Source organism: Eublepharis macularius, chromosome 9 (genome assembly GCF_028583425.1).
Source record: "Eublepharis macularius isolate TG4126 chromosome 9, MPM_Emac_v1.0, whole genome shotgun sequence".
NCBI classification, from domain to species: Eukaryota; Metazoa; Chordata; class Lepidosauria; order Squamata; family Eublepharidae; genus Eublepharis; species Eublepharis macularius.
Genome location: NC_072798.1, coordinates 26817746 through 26832721, shown reverse-complemented (window position 1 = coordinate 26832721; position 14976 = coordinate 26817746). Strand labels below are relative to the sequence as shown.

General features: G+C 42.0%; 1 protein-coding gene across 2 annotated transcripts in view; it reads right to left on the bottom strand.

Moving 5' to 3' along the window:
• DENND11 (DENN domain containing 11) overlaps positions 1-14976 on the bottom strand; it is a 34739-nt gene that overhangs the window by 6087 nt on the left and 13676 nt on the right. Inside the window, exons 2-8 of one of the 2 annotated variants that reach the window (XM_054988121.1) lie at positions 9359-9458; positions 7916-8074; positions 6618-6771; positions 5119-5257; positions 2524-2655; positions 971-1121; positions 579-647 (exon numbers count right to left, since the gene is read on the bottom strand). In XM_054988121.1, the coding sequence (XP_054844096.1) occupies positions 579-647; positions 971-1121; positions 2524-2655; positions 5119-5257; positions 6618-6771; positions 7916-8074; positions 9359-9458 (904 nt within the window). The remainder of the gene's footprint in view (positions 1-578; positions 648-970; positions 1122-2523; positions 2656-5118; positions 5258-6617; positions 6772-7915; positions 8075-9358; positions 9459-14976) is intronic. The other variant, XM_054988122.1, reaches the window with a different exon arrangement.

Here is a 14976-nt window from a genome sequence, read left to right as displayed (position 1 = left end):
CCAAACTTGCAACTGTCTGCAAGTGAACCACCCAGCATCTGTATTGTGGGAGGAAGGGATGCCCTGTAGCCTTCCTACAAGAAAAGGAGAATCTCATAGCTGGGAGAATGTATTGATTCAACCATGTGCTATAATAAAATGATTTCTTCAAAAGGTGCTTCCTCAGAATTCTATTTCACTGACAGTTCTCCTTCATATACTAGGCAGTGTACTGCAAATCAATATATTCTCCTTCAGGTATTCGTTTTGCTTCCACCTCTCCTTTTGCATCCTGGGCCATTTTTACTGCTTTCTTTTTTGTTTTGCTCCAGCAGCTTCCTGACATGTGCTTAAATCCACTCCTACAGTTCCCAGAGGTCATGAAAGAGTTACAGTGTCGGGCTTAACCCTGCAGTTGAAGCCTAGAGAGACCCACCCAAGACTTACAGGTACTGCATAGTCCATACTGTCTACGTTGTCTAGAAAAGCTACTCCAAGGACTTGCCTTTGCTATGCTTCTATCTTGAGAAGTTGAGGAGCGAGCCTTTAATGCGCAACCTATCTGCTTTATTACCAAGAATCCTCCACAGACAACTCACAGGATGAAGAGGTCCTCTTCACAAGAGCTGCAGTCTCCATCCACTTCCTGGGAGTACAACAGCATCTGTCTGGAAGACGGACACAAATGAACAACATGTATCCATCACTTCGGTGCTGCATGCTTGGTAACTAGCTTTCCCCTGGTGCTTGCCGGAGGCAATTCAGACTGGCAGTTTTCTGTGTGGCCTTCACAGTTTGAGCAAAGGAATCCATCGCTACCCTTACATCTCAACGTTTTATCTATACACTATCTACCATAGCAGAGCTACAGCATCTAGATAGGTGTTTGGGGGCTGCCAGCAGTTACAGAATTCTTTCCCGCAAGTAAGCTTTTACAAAATGCCCAGGAGGAGTTCAGGTGGTACTAAGAGCCCTACTTGTGAGGACATACCTCTGGTCATTGAGCCTCCTGTACTTTTCTTTGTCCGCACTGTTGATCTTCAGGAGTGGCTGCAGGTGCTCATGGTGCGTCTTCACATTCTGGTTATCCACATAGACGTCGTAGAGATCTCGTTTCTCCTCAAAGATCTTCTCTGTCGTGCCTACACAGAGTAGGAAGCAAGTTCATTTACAGGCTGATTTCATGCACAGGAAAGTGTGCACAGGACTACAGGCTGAATTGGGGTGGCCGTGTCCTTTAGCTTTCACGCAGATAAACCATGCTTTTATGCTCACAAAGTTTCATGATTTGTCATCAGCAATTCTTCATGGTAAAGTTTTTAAGAACTCTCCATCAGGAAAGACTCTCAGTACAAGGCAGGAGTCCCTGAATATCTATCGCATGTTCTGTTATATTGTAATTTTTATACTGAGTTGAGGTACTCTATAATCAGCCCTCTTTTGCATAACTTCAGGAGTCACTCTGATAAGCAATTAGTCTTGTATTTTTTATCTGTCCGGAACCCTTACATTACCAAATCAAGTTGCTAGGTATCTTCTAGCTGCTATGAGACTTCGTGAGTTGATTCTGAATGACATTAGATAACTTTTTTTCTTTTCAACGTTTTTGATAATCTATTAGTGCCATTCTTGATGCTGTGCTATTTAGTTACGTAGTAATTGGATTCTTTTTTTGTTATTGATTGTAACTAATGCTTAATAAATGTTTTGCTTGCTTTCATGCTCACACAGATAAACCAGCTGTCATCACCTACCAGCAGGGCTCTTTGCATTGTACGATGAACACAACTCCATACTACTCCTCAGGAGGAAATTAATTGCTGAAACCTGTAGGAGCTGTTGACCGGGCCTCCAGATTTCTTTTTCTGCCACTGCCCTGGAACCTCCCCATACTGCATTCAGCTGCATAAGAATTTTTTCTGCAAGCAGAATTTTCTGCTTGCAGAAAACCAGCATGCCATGAGAAATTTGATTATTTGCTTCATTTATAGCACATTGTTCTCACTGAGGCTCAAGGTGGGTTATAGGATGAGAAAACCATGCAAGAAAAGCAGTGTAAGGCATAGTGCAAACAATTTAGTCTTCTCTAAGAAATGCTTTTTCTACACAAAGGGATTTTTTTAAAGCATTGAAACATGTTTCACCTCCACCTTAACGCTGAAGTTACACAGAACAAGGAAAAACTTTAATTGATCCCTTTTGCCAGCGGGACCCACAATTTCTTAATATTTCAAACAGAGTCTTGGGGCAACTTTAAGCCTGGAAGATTCTCTAATCCTGTGCATTTGTACGTAGAAATAAGGCGCACTGTGTGCAATGAAGCTTACTGCAGGGTAAGGGTAATTGTAGTTTTACTGTCTTAGCCCTCAAAATGCCACAGGGAGGCCTCTTTGACTGTTCTGCAGTGGGCTACCCCACTGGGATTTGATAACACGCAGTTCTGCAAGCAGCAGATGATTTCTAGCCATGCGTTTGTAACAGCAGAGCTGCAGAATCCCGGGGATGCAGAAGCAAGCAAATGCGTGTCAACTGTCTTCTACTTACAGGCCACATATGACATTTCAGTCTCCAGCATTTCAATATCCGCCACGTTGACGTAGAAGAAAGGTTTGGAGTCTGGGATGGTCCCACCAATGCCAGGCAAGGAGATATTGGCTAGGCAGCAGCAGCAATAAACTGCAGACAAGGGTAAAAGGGATGAGCAAGGTTCATAAGCACATTCACCACCCTAAAAAATCCCCAGTACCTTTGAGGATCGTTTTAGGTGGGTAGCCGTGTTGATCTGCAACAGAACAGCAGGATTTGAGTCCAGCAGCACCTTAGTAGCCCACAAGATATTCCGGGTGTAAATTTTGAAGAGTCAAATCTCTTTGTGTCTGAAGAAGGGAGCTCTGACTCTCCAAAGCTCACACCCTGAATACCTTGTTAGTTTCTAAGGTGCCCCTGGACTCAAATCCCAATACCTCTGAGAACCTGAAGATTTCTGCTTTGCTTGCAAGGCACAGCCAGTCCTTTCTGAAGTCTAAAAGGCAGTGGGGCAGTGTGTAACAGGCGGGGGGGGGGGGAACTAGCCCCAGCTACCACCTGGTGCTGTGAATCCAAGGTTAACAAGAACAGCAGCCAACCCAATACAACTTTTCCTCACCACTGACAGAGCTGTGGAGGCTGTAGGAAAAAGCTCTGCAGGCCATAGGTGCGTAGGTTTTCCCTAGGGGCTATAGCCCCTCCTCCTCCTCCTCCTCCAACCCTATGTTGTGTTTACCTCCAATACTGCACACTGGATGAAATGGACTTTTAAAGAAAGGTTCTCTAGTTTCTTTGAAAAAGCAGAACATTCTTTCACATAAAACAGTGTATGAAATATTCATCAGAGCATCTATTCAATAAAGCATAATTCTACGAGTGGGTTCTATATTGACTGAAAAACTAAAGGTATTTCCTTCCTCACACACACACACCCTTATAATATTGCACAGCTAAACAAATAATCTAGAGGGCAGAAAATTCAGAACATACTTCTATCACAGTACTGAAGATGCTTTATTAATAGTCATGCTGGCTCCAGAACAGTGAATTGTCTTGGACTTGATCTATCTTGGTCCTCTTTACATTTTTGAAAATAGCCAAGCACTCCAGGGAAGACGACAAATAGAGAATGGTGGGTAGTATGGATCCTATTTACTCCCAGCCATCAGAAATTGGAGACAACATCTCTGACAGATTAATTTTTAGCAGCACAGGCCTATATATACCAATTTTACCCAGAAGTCAAGAAAGGATTAGCACGTCTGACAACACAGAGATGGCCTAGATCCTCCTGAAGTTCTTACAATAGCTAATAGTCACTGACAGACATATCCCCAGAGTTTCCTTAATGCTTTCCTTAAAACCACTTATTGTAGTAGACGTGCCAAGTCGCTTCTTAGTTTAATTGCCTGCTGAGAGGACAGCCCTTCTCTATATTTGCCTTAAAACAGAGGGAGACAACTTTGGTATTCTCAGAGCTCAGACAATGGCCTTGGAGTAAAAACTGTATTTTACTCCACAACCTAAGTTCCTCCTAGAAAATCAAGCCACATAATAAAATGAACAGCACAGTTGTCAATGTTTCTCATAGGACTACACTGTTAATCATTCCACAGAACATGTTAAACGGAGTTGTTCGAGGGGGCATTTTTATAAAGGGAATAGGGTTGTCATTTTAATGTCTATGGGAAAAAATTAGGCAGTTTTTATTGCACTGCTTATTGTACATATCCTGTTTTATTGCATTTTTTTTAAATACTGCAATCTACTTTGTGTCTCAGAGAGAAAGGCAAAACTACAATTGAAGTTAGTAAATAAACTAGTTGATTATTTATTATATTTTTTAAATCCTGCTTTTCTGCCAATGGGGATTTGTTATGGGTTGGGTCCTATGCTGCAGTAGCGAAAGGTGCTGGTGAATCTTTCCCATCTTCCCTTTCTCCTCTCAGCTTCCATGTGAGCCCTGGAGATGTAATGTCAGGAATGATTTAATTGATTTAAAAAGTCCTACTGCCAATTACTCAGGCAAGAGATTTTTTTTAAAAAAACCCTTTTTAATACAAGTGCTTACAAAAATATTGGGTGGTAGGCACCATTTTAGAAGATGCATTCCTGTACTTTCTCAACCAAGAGGGAATGTCTGTTCTAAGACTGTGGCTGCTGCAAGACATGTCTGAATTGAACCATTTAAAAACAAAGGACACTTTTTCTCTGCAGAATTGTTTTTATATGTTTTTATATTGTAAAATATAATATTTAATCAATTAATTAAATTGATCAAAACTGTACCATTAATCAACTAACATTTCATTAATGGCTGCTGGCTCTTGTTCACCTCAAAGTTATGGAGCATGCCCAAGATATTGCATCTCCTTGAGTTTGAGATATAACATCGTAGGACCGTGGGGAAAAAACCTCTGAAAGGATCAGATATGACCAGGGCGTCACCGTGCAACTATCATCTATACATTTTTTTAAATAATTCCAAGTTTCTTGTATTTTAAAAGAGGAAAATCTCTTTTCTACTGTCAGTGCCACTTAAAAATTTGTAATTCGTACATTCTCTGCCTTCCCCTCCATGGCACCCTCCCTGTCCCCCATTCCATTCCATACCTCTATAACAGACCACACCAACAGGAGGAGGTGAAAATATCAAAATCCGTTTGCGAAGGAGAGCGAACTTCCAGAGTGTGAGGATCTGTTCGCCAAAGAACTTGATGAACTGAGACATACAGCCTGCAGGATGTGTGATCTGCATCCAGAGAAAATAGTAAAAATAATAACAGCAGGAGCACTTCTATACCGCTCTTCTAGACAGATTAGCGCCGCACTCAGAGCAGCGAACAAACCCAGTGTTATTGTTATCCGCACAATACAGCTGGGGATCTGGGGCTGAGAGGTGTGGCTTACCCAAGGCCACTTGCTAATCTCACGGCCGTCATGGGATTCGAACCAGCAGACTGACAATTTGCATCCCAACCACTTAACCACTGTGCTTCAAAATGGGAAGTGGGAATTAGTGACACGAGAGCCTCCGTGAACGGCAGAGGTAAAGCTGCATGGGTCTAATAACTTCTGCCTTGTGAGGCAAGTTTCTCTGAGGGAAACTGCTGACAAAGAAGGGTTTGTGCGGCTGCCAGACAGATGCTGAAAAATTCAATACAGGACAGTGGGAAGTAAAAAAAATATTGAAGTTTTATTTTGCAGTGTCTGTATGTTATTGCTCTTTCATAGTTTTCTTATTTTATGATAGAATTTGAATTTCCAGAATTTAAAAGGGACAAAAAAAATTATGAGCTTCATGAAGGAAGGTTGTTGTGGGTTTTCCGGGCTGTATTGCCGTGGTCTTGGCATTGCAGTTCCTGACGTTTCATGAAGGAAGTTTGCCTCATAAATAATCTGAAATTTGCATGGACTGTGGACTATAGAAGAGGAACATATTACCTCTATTAGAGATTAAACACACCTTATTATTTACCTACTTATATTTACTTTATAATTAAACACATTTGCTTGTTGATAAGCAATCTCTGTTGGATATTTGTGTGTGAAGGTCAGGTTGCCTTTAAAATGTTCCTTGATGTGAGTCCTTGAGTCTACCTGACAAGAAACCCATACTGCAGAAGTTGAATGTTGTTGTTATAATGCTTTCGATCCCTATAATACCAGGCATACAGCATGCCTCAACTTGCCCTTGCCTTCCACTGATCCACACTGCTGTCAGGAACTGGTGAAGAACAAGCGTGGGCTGTGTAGCCCCACACATCTGGCTTCCTTTACGGAACTGTCTAAAAGCACCAGATACAATTTCATTTCTGAAGTTTATTGAGCCTAGATAGTATCTGGATTGCTTTGAACTTCTTGGAAGAATGCCAAAGTACAAGCATAATAAATTAAATGAAGGTCTATATTGAAAAAGGGACACTTGCTATGCTTTGGCTGTACCCTGCTGAATTCTACAAGGAACTACCATTAGGATGCAAGAGGCTTCAGGAACTTGACTTGCCTAACAGCTAAGCCCACTTCCCACAAGTTGACTAACATGAGACACTGATGCACTCTGCAGCCAAGCACAGTCTAATAAACTCCCCTCCCTTCTATATACTTCTCACCTTCATCTCTGGATACATATATCTGTGAATGGAAGGCAGCCAGTGGACAGGTTGCTGAGAACAAGGGGTGTCCTTGCCAGCAGGGAGAACCCCTTTCTTGTCATCATAAAATGCTTCTAGGTGAGAATAATGTCCTGGCATCTCCAGCTGGTGTCTGGAAGACAGGCAGATAAAGAAAGGCATGTTAGCAACATGTCCATGGAGTGGTCTTTTATTCACCAAATGGGCTGGCGTTTCTGGCCTGCAACAGCTGTAAATGCTTCTTCCTCTCTGGGGCCACGGGACCTTCCTAACAGGACCTGCCTCCATCCTTTCTATTAGTTTCACGGGTCCTATCCTACACAACAGCTACAGCCAGACTGAGAGCCAAGCTACAAGTGATGCCTGACACAGGTTGGACACTTGTCAGCTTCCCTCAAGTTTTGATGGGAAATGCAGGCATCCTGGTCTTGCAGCTGTAATGGAGAGTCAAGCTGTAAAACCAGGACTCCTACATTTCCCATCAAAACTTGAGGGAAGCTGACAAGTGTCCAACCTGTGTAAGGCGTCACTTGTAGCTTGGCTCTGAGAGCACAAAGACACATGTACTGTTGGGTGTCTGCAATGTTTTCTAAAGGACCTTCACCACTAATCCTCTAGATGCAGTATACAGAGTCCAGAATACAACATCATCTCATCTGAAGACACCACCAAGAATACAACAAAGGCAGTGCTTGTTTTTTTGTTCACAGAGTTCCTCACCCAGACGGGAAGCACATTTAGCCATCCTTTACTGGTACCTACTGCCACTTTTTCAGGTGGGGAATCAAGGCTGAGAGGAGGGGGCTAGGAACTGAGATCTTTTACGCTAGCTTATGCTGAAAGGCACATGTATTTCCAAATAGGAGCTGCAGAAGTTTTTCTTGTAGGGATGGCATCACCCTTACACATGCATGTGAACAGCAGGAATTAAGCCATGCCAATTAAGTTATTCCATATCAACTATATGCAGTCATGAGTCTGGCATGGGCTGAAGCTTCACACAAAAGTGGGTTGTGGGAGGATTCACAGGTCCTGAGTAGCTGGATGCTATTCTGAAATAAGCTCTGAAATAAATACCACATTATACACAACAGGGAAGTATTCATTCTTGGGAAATGTCCTTCCAAATTACCTCATAACCGACAGCCCAAACCTCATAGTACATCCAGAAAAACCAATACAGCTCCCTGACACAGAGCAGGAACTGCTGTCCAACCATTTCTACTACAGAAAGAAACCTCTTCCCTCCCAACGTGTTCCCTTTCCCAGTAACATACCTGACCTGGTTCTCCAGGAAGTGCATATATCTATACAGCAGGGTGTAGGAAGGAGAAAGAATCCCTACAGACTTCATTCGGGCACCTCTTTCAAGTTCGCTTTCCACTGGCATGTTGGCAAAACAGGCCAAGCCAAAGCAAAGGCCTTTCCGGAAGTAACTGAAAAGGAACATCACACATAATGCAAGTAGATTAGAAGGCAAAGGGAAAACATACAGGTATACACACACAGCAGGATGACATCAGACAGGTCCACGTAAAGACACTGGGAGTCATAGCGGCAACTAGGACATTGCTTTTCAGCTGGTGGTTTGTGACCTGATGAATACGTGTTACACCAGAATGTTGCTGCCATCTTCCTTTGACACGTGTTTCCCTGGCTATCTATTTGGCAGGATTTGAAACCACCATTTAATGTTCGGGGGAGGGGGTTGGAACCCTAGTTAGCAAGAACCACTGCAAAGGTTGATAACAACCTCTCCCCTTAACCCTAGATAATGTGAGAAGGGCTGATTCACTCAGGGAATGCTCAATGCTGGCTCTCAATCTCTTCCCCACACTCAAAAGAGAGTCGGTGTTACGTCCGTATCGATCCAATGTCTAGTAGAAGCTAAAAAATGTGTTATGAAGAGAATTTTTTCTATCCTTCCTTTTGGCTTTCCAGTCTCTAAGGTGGTTCATAATATAAAAACAATGTTAGAACAGTAAAATTAAATTTCACCAAATGCCAAAAAAACTTCAAAAATATAAGCAGCTTAACAACAGTCAAATCACAGCAAATAGACCTAACCTGCACAACGGTGGCAATGAACAACAGCACCAGCTTGGCTCAGCCACTAAAAGCCAGGTTAAATAAAATGTCCTTAATCTGGCACCTAAAAAACTATGGGGATGGCACCCCAAGAACACACCTGGGAAGAATATTCCATAAATAGGGCACCTTTACAGACAGGCTCTCTCCTCAGTTGCCAAACTTCCCTTATATATAGAAAGAAACATCCCTCTATACAAAAGGTCCCATCATTCCATCCCACTTTAAGCATAACTAAGAAATGTAATCTGAGTAACAAGTGAGGGGACAAGGCCTGCCCTCTCCATAAGCACCGCAGTCACCAGGAACAAAGAACAGCTTTAGCTCCATCCCAGATGCCCTCATTTACTTCCTGCTATCTTCCCACTCTTACTGCCATTGGGTTTCCCGGCTGCCACCACCAGGGGTCATAGAGAAGGTGCAAATTTTGTCTGGATACACAGCAGTCTCAAGCTTTCTTGCAATATGCAGGTTGTCCTTCCACAAAGACATCCTAACAATGGACATTTTATTGGTCTACAATAATGATAATCTCTTGTATTTAACCAATGACGGCTTGTGTGCACTTTCTGGACAATGAAAGGAGCCGTACAATGAAGCAGAACTATGGGATGCAAACGTGGCTCACTCACATGAAATCCGACTGTATTTTATGGGACCCGCTAGCCATAGATTTGAACTCGACACCTTCCAAATCAATGTCTTGGGGCAAACACCATTCAACCATGTTACCTGGAAATGCAGGGAAAGAGAGAGAGAAAACAGAATGTGAATGCAGACTCCAAAGGAAGCACCAACAACACCACCAGCAAAACAAATGCAATTGAGAGGACATCAAGTCACAGCTGACTTACAGCAACCTCATAGGGTTTTCAGGGCATGAGACATTTAGAAGTGGTTTGCCATTGCCTGCCTCTGTGTAGCAAACCCAGGACTTCCTTGGTGGTCTTACATCCAGTTACTAACCAGAGCTGATCCTGCACAGCTTCCAAGATCAGGCTAGCCTGGCTATCCAGGTAAGGACACAAATGTAAATAATGTTGGTTTGATGCAACACAGCAACATGGAATAATGCATAATATTGCAGCAATTGCACACTATCCCTCTGGAAACCATTTCAGCTTCCCTGAAATTTGACCACGTATTGCCCAACTGTTTTAAAGTCTCTCTCATCAGCTAGAATGGCCTAGAACAATAATATAAAATTACATGAATATATGAAGTCGTTCTAGGACACGCAAGCTTAGCCTCAAGTTCTCAGGTAGAGAAGTCTCTTCCAACACCTGCTAACTGGGATCCAGGAACTGAGCCTGACATCTCGTGCACACAAAACATGCATGCTCTATAACCCCTCACCAAATATAACTTTGTAAAGATGCCTGCATAAGTTACTGCCCTACATTTCTCCCTAACCAAACAGCCATCATAAACCTGTTAAACTGATATCTAGCGTCACCTTAACGAGTAGCCAAACTGTTTTTCAAGATTCAATCTAGAATCACTGAAATTGTATCTGGAATTATCATCAGCATATGTGGATAATAATAATGCATTAATGTGTTATCACCAAACATATTATAGCATAATAACTGTAGCCAAAATTAATAACATTTAAACAGTGTTTTTTTGTTTTGTTTTTTTAAAAAGGTACTGGTACTCATATATAAGGTTGCATCATCATCATCATCATCATCATCATCATCATCATCATCATCATCATCATCATCATCATGCTGTTGTTGCTGCTGCTGTTTGTTGTTCTTGACTTCTATCAATTTCCCCCTCAGGACTTGGGAGGGCCCACCCCAAAGGTGGTAGTACACAGAACTGGTGTGAGTACAAGCCACAAAAAAAGCCTTGATTTAACTAATAAATGTATTCTTTAAAATATGCTGTATGTCTACACAGCAGTTTTCATTATTGAATTCCATAGATTTTACATAAGAAATTTCATGCTATACATTTTGAATGGGTAAAACTTTGCCTTAAAAACATGTCACTTATTCCAAAAGAGGAAATATTCATGTTTTTTCCCACCCAGGATCCCCAAACTTCCTCACATAGTCTTGAGGGGAAAAATGGGCCCAGCTCTTCTGTTTTTTGCTGAACCTTCACATCTTTACATGCATCAAGAAGTCAATCCTGAATTTACTGCCCTGAAGTTCTCCAGTCATAAAGATTACTGGCTGACCTCAGACCTGAGGGATGCAGTAAAATGGAGTTCTTGAAATGTGGGCTGCAATTTGAATCGCCTGTAAATATTGCAAGCAGTTTTCTCCCCTCCCCTGGATATATTGTACTGTCTTAATTTAATTGTGAAATCTATTTCAATTATTCTCTGTGTGATCGTTCTATTCATTGTTTATTGTATGAATTACACTGGTCTCTATTGCATTTGCCTTTATAATTATATGTCCAGAGTCTCCACAAGAAAGGCGGATGACAAATAAAGTACTAGACTCAAATCAGACTTGTCCTAAAGTACAGGAAAGTCAAAATGCCAGCTCTTCTGCCATTATATCAATTCAGGAACTTGGTAAAAGTACATTTCAAACTGCTTTTCTGAGTGTCACACTAACTGTAAAGCAGTGGCACAAAAGGAAGTTTAATCCCCCACCCCATACCACTTTTCCATCAATACGTTTGCCCCAATGGAGAAAACAGTAGACCTCTAGGACCATTCTGAGTGAGAAAAATGGCACATGGGGAGAATTAACACTGACTTCCTTGCACTGAAATCAGCCGGATTTCTTCACTGAAATCAGAGCCTCCCTCATATGCCTTATTTTTATGGAGAAAAACACCTGCGATGAGTTCCATTCACCAAGCTTCAAGCATCTTACTGCCTTGAGCTCTTTGTGCTGAGTCTAGTCAACCTCACTGGTCTGTGAGAATAAAGTGGGAGGGAAAAGCCTTTTATGCCACCCTTAGCTTTGTGGAGTAAAAGTAAAGCAAAATGAAAACATACCACATAACTAAAGATATGAAGGCCCTTTTATTTAAAATATTTATGGCATGCACTTTCCACCGGAGACACTTTCAAGGGGCTTGTAACAACCATAACTCGTAAAAACACACAAAACTCAGCTGTCTGTTTCTTAATATTCTGAATGAATTTCTTCTAAACAAATCTGAACAGAAAGCCAGTCCACAAATCCTTTTTGGACAATCCCCATTCACAGGAATTATATTGATTTGGGTTGGGGGAGGGTGTCTGTCTGTCTGTCTATCAGATATATTTTGGTTTTCTGCTTTCTGTAGCAAGGAAGAATCTCAGCAAAAACTTGTTCTATAAACTGGAAGAGAGTTGGTTTTATCCCCATCACCTCCTCTTTCCGCCACTAATAGGACAAAAATGAGTAAAATGGAATTGGATAGCAGTTTTGTTTATTTATTTACAAAGCTTGGCTAGAGAGTTGCAAGAAATGCACAAACTGGACTATACCCCTTGCCAACATTACAAACATTTATCTCCTTCTTTCCTTCAGAGGAATTGTTCTAAGGATCACATTCCTGAAAATCCAAAGTTCTGGTCAAACAAGCAGGTCCATCTCAACATCTTAACGACTAACACAATTCCCTTAGGGTCTCTCTTACTGAAATGACCCCAAATGTACAATTTTAGATTTGTATCTGGCTTTTTTCACCAATGGGGAATCAAAGCTGCTTACAACACTGTTCTCCCATCTTCCATATTATCCTTACAACAACAACACTGTGAGGCAGGTTAGAGGGAGCGAGTATCCAAACCTGGTTCTCCCAGATCCTAGTTTGGCACTGTAACCACTACATCGACTTCAATACAAAGCGGTTGACATCTCAAGAATAAGACAGTTTCAGGTAAGCAGCCGTGCTAACAGTAAGCCCAAAAAGCATCTTATAAAAACATACCCCATTACAGAAATCCATTCACAAACTATCCAGCAATACTGTCATAAAACCAAGAAGAAATACAGCAGCAGTAAAATCAATTCACCAGGTACATTGTTACAAATAACGGATGCAACAGAATGGGTTTCACCCCACAAACACATTCCAGATGACATCAGTAAATGTGGCATATCCTGAGTGAACGGGTGTATTGGGGCAACCATTGAAAAGGCTCTGCTTCCAATAACCATCAGTCTTGTCCAGGGTTTCATCTATTCCTTCTTGAAAACAGTAACTCCTGGCGAATTGCCTCTGGTTGACTAGGCATGAATATTTCTGGGAACTGGTTCTTAGCTATACTGGCATGTGTGGGCAGACAGGTTGGTAACTTTTTTCTGGGCAACAGGTTTTGACAACCTGTTTACGAGCCTGACATTGGGCTGTGGTTGCCTGCTACAAACTCAGCCCAATCAAAAGTTGACAGTTGCTGTTGAAGAGGGGAAACACGAAACTGCCTTATACGGAGTCAGAGCGTTGCTCTATGAAGGTCAGTATTGTCTGCTGTGGCTGGCAGCTGCTCTCCTGGGCCTCAGAGGGAGAGAGAGGTCTTTCCCATCACCTACTACCTGCCCCTTTTAACTAGGGAGTGACCAGGGACTGAAATTTAGACCTTCTGTGCCCAAAGCAGGTGTACTCTCAACCAAGATGCTTAGAAGGGTGATGTTCATGCCACCACATCCAATGCTCTCCAAGGTGTAACTCAATCAGTGGAGAAAGGGAGAGGGGAAATTACAGATCAAATCAATCTTGAAAAATGTCCACATTGGGGATAATCTGTTGATGCTTGCTAATTGTTCATCTCGGACAGGGTGCAAGGTGAGTGAGAGAACAACTCTGATTATACACCCCCCAATTAACAAGTTTCAGTTTTTCCAAACTCCACATCTCTTAAATTCAGTACATTAGAAAAGACACCAAGATTACACATACATAGCTTCAGTGTCAAATTGCTGCTAGTTCAGCTGTTTTACTTAGAAAATGCTTGCAGCATGAATGTAAATCAATGAATTTATATTTAGCTGTCAGGATCAAGAATTGTCTTTTGTGTTTCTTCAGGAGGTCTCCAATGCCAAGTTCAGAGATTCTTCTACTTTAAAGTCTCAAACTATAATTTTCCCTTGTTATGCTTTAGTGCCAGAGAGCCTCAATCAGACTGAACCACCTTTTCGCATTCCTTCCTTTAAGAACTGCCTGCCACTTCACTTTATGCCCTTTCTCACGCTGGCATCTGAAAACTTCATCAGATATTTCATAAGTAGATTACATCAAACAAACAGCTTTCACTTAGAGTCCCCAACCTTGCTGAAGATGTGGCACTTTTGGAATATTGAAAAAAGGTACAGCGTACCACCAAAAAAGTATGCCATGGGGGTGGAGCATAGCTAACCACAATGTTGCTGCCCTGGAAGCTGGGACCAATCACAAAACATTGGGAGGCAGCAAGCGTACTGGTTTTGAATGGGTGCTCACTGCAGACACAAAACTTATGTCTCCTGGGCTTTTCGGACACCTCCTCCTCCGATGAGATGGAGGAAAACCAGGACTCGGTCTTTCCTTTGGAGAAGAGATGCTTAGGGGAAGGAGAATGCAGGTGCCTGGAAACATATCGGTGAGCATCATTGTGACCGTGGTACTAAAATGGGGATCATGACCCTTCTTTTACAGTAAAATACACTCTGGAGAACATCAGACAGTTGGGTTAATCTGAAAGACCTACAGAACGCATGGAATACATTCAGACATCGCAATAAACTGTGGTTTGCTCAGGCCCCAGTTACTTGCAATGTCTGAATGCAGACAGCCCCCAAACTGGGATTTCAATGTAGGGTTTGTTGCTAGTTCACTAAACCATGGTCCTACTAATTATCTTTTGCAGTGATGCAGAAGTTCTCACACACTTTATTCAGCAGTGCAACCTCTTGTGTCTGCATGGTCATAGACAGCAGTTTTGGGAGGGGGAGGGAAGAAGAGGACAAACTGGAGTTTATGCATGAACTGGGATTTCTTACTTACACTGGTAGACTGTTAATGAGATCTGAAAGAGAGTTACACCCTTTTAAATCCATTGAAATCATTAAAATATGAAGCCATCTCACTTTATTATTACAGTAACAAAATGAATTATGTTAAATTGCAAGATACTGAATGCCCCATTTAACACCACGGTAGGGAGAAAACCACATTGTTTTCATCTGTGGAGTCTGGCTTTGTCAAAAGTCTGAGAACCTCAAGAGCTGTGCCAGCAGGATTATTATTTCCAAGGAATGAAAATAACAGGCTCACCCCATACACACCAGTGTGGTAATGTGGTGAGAGGGCT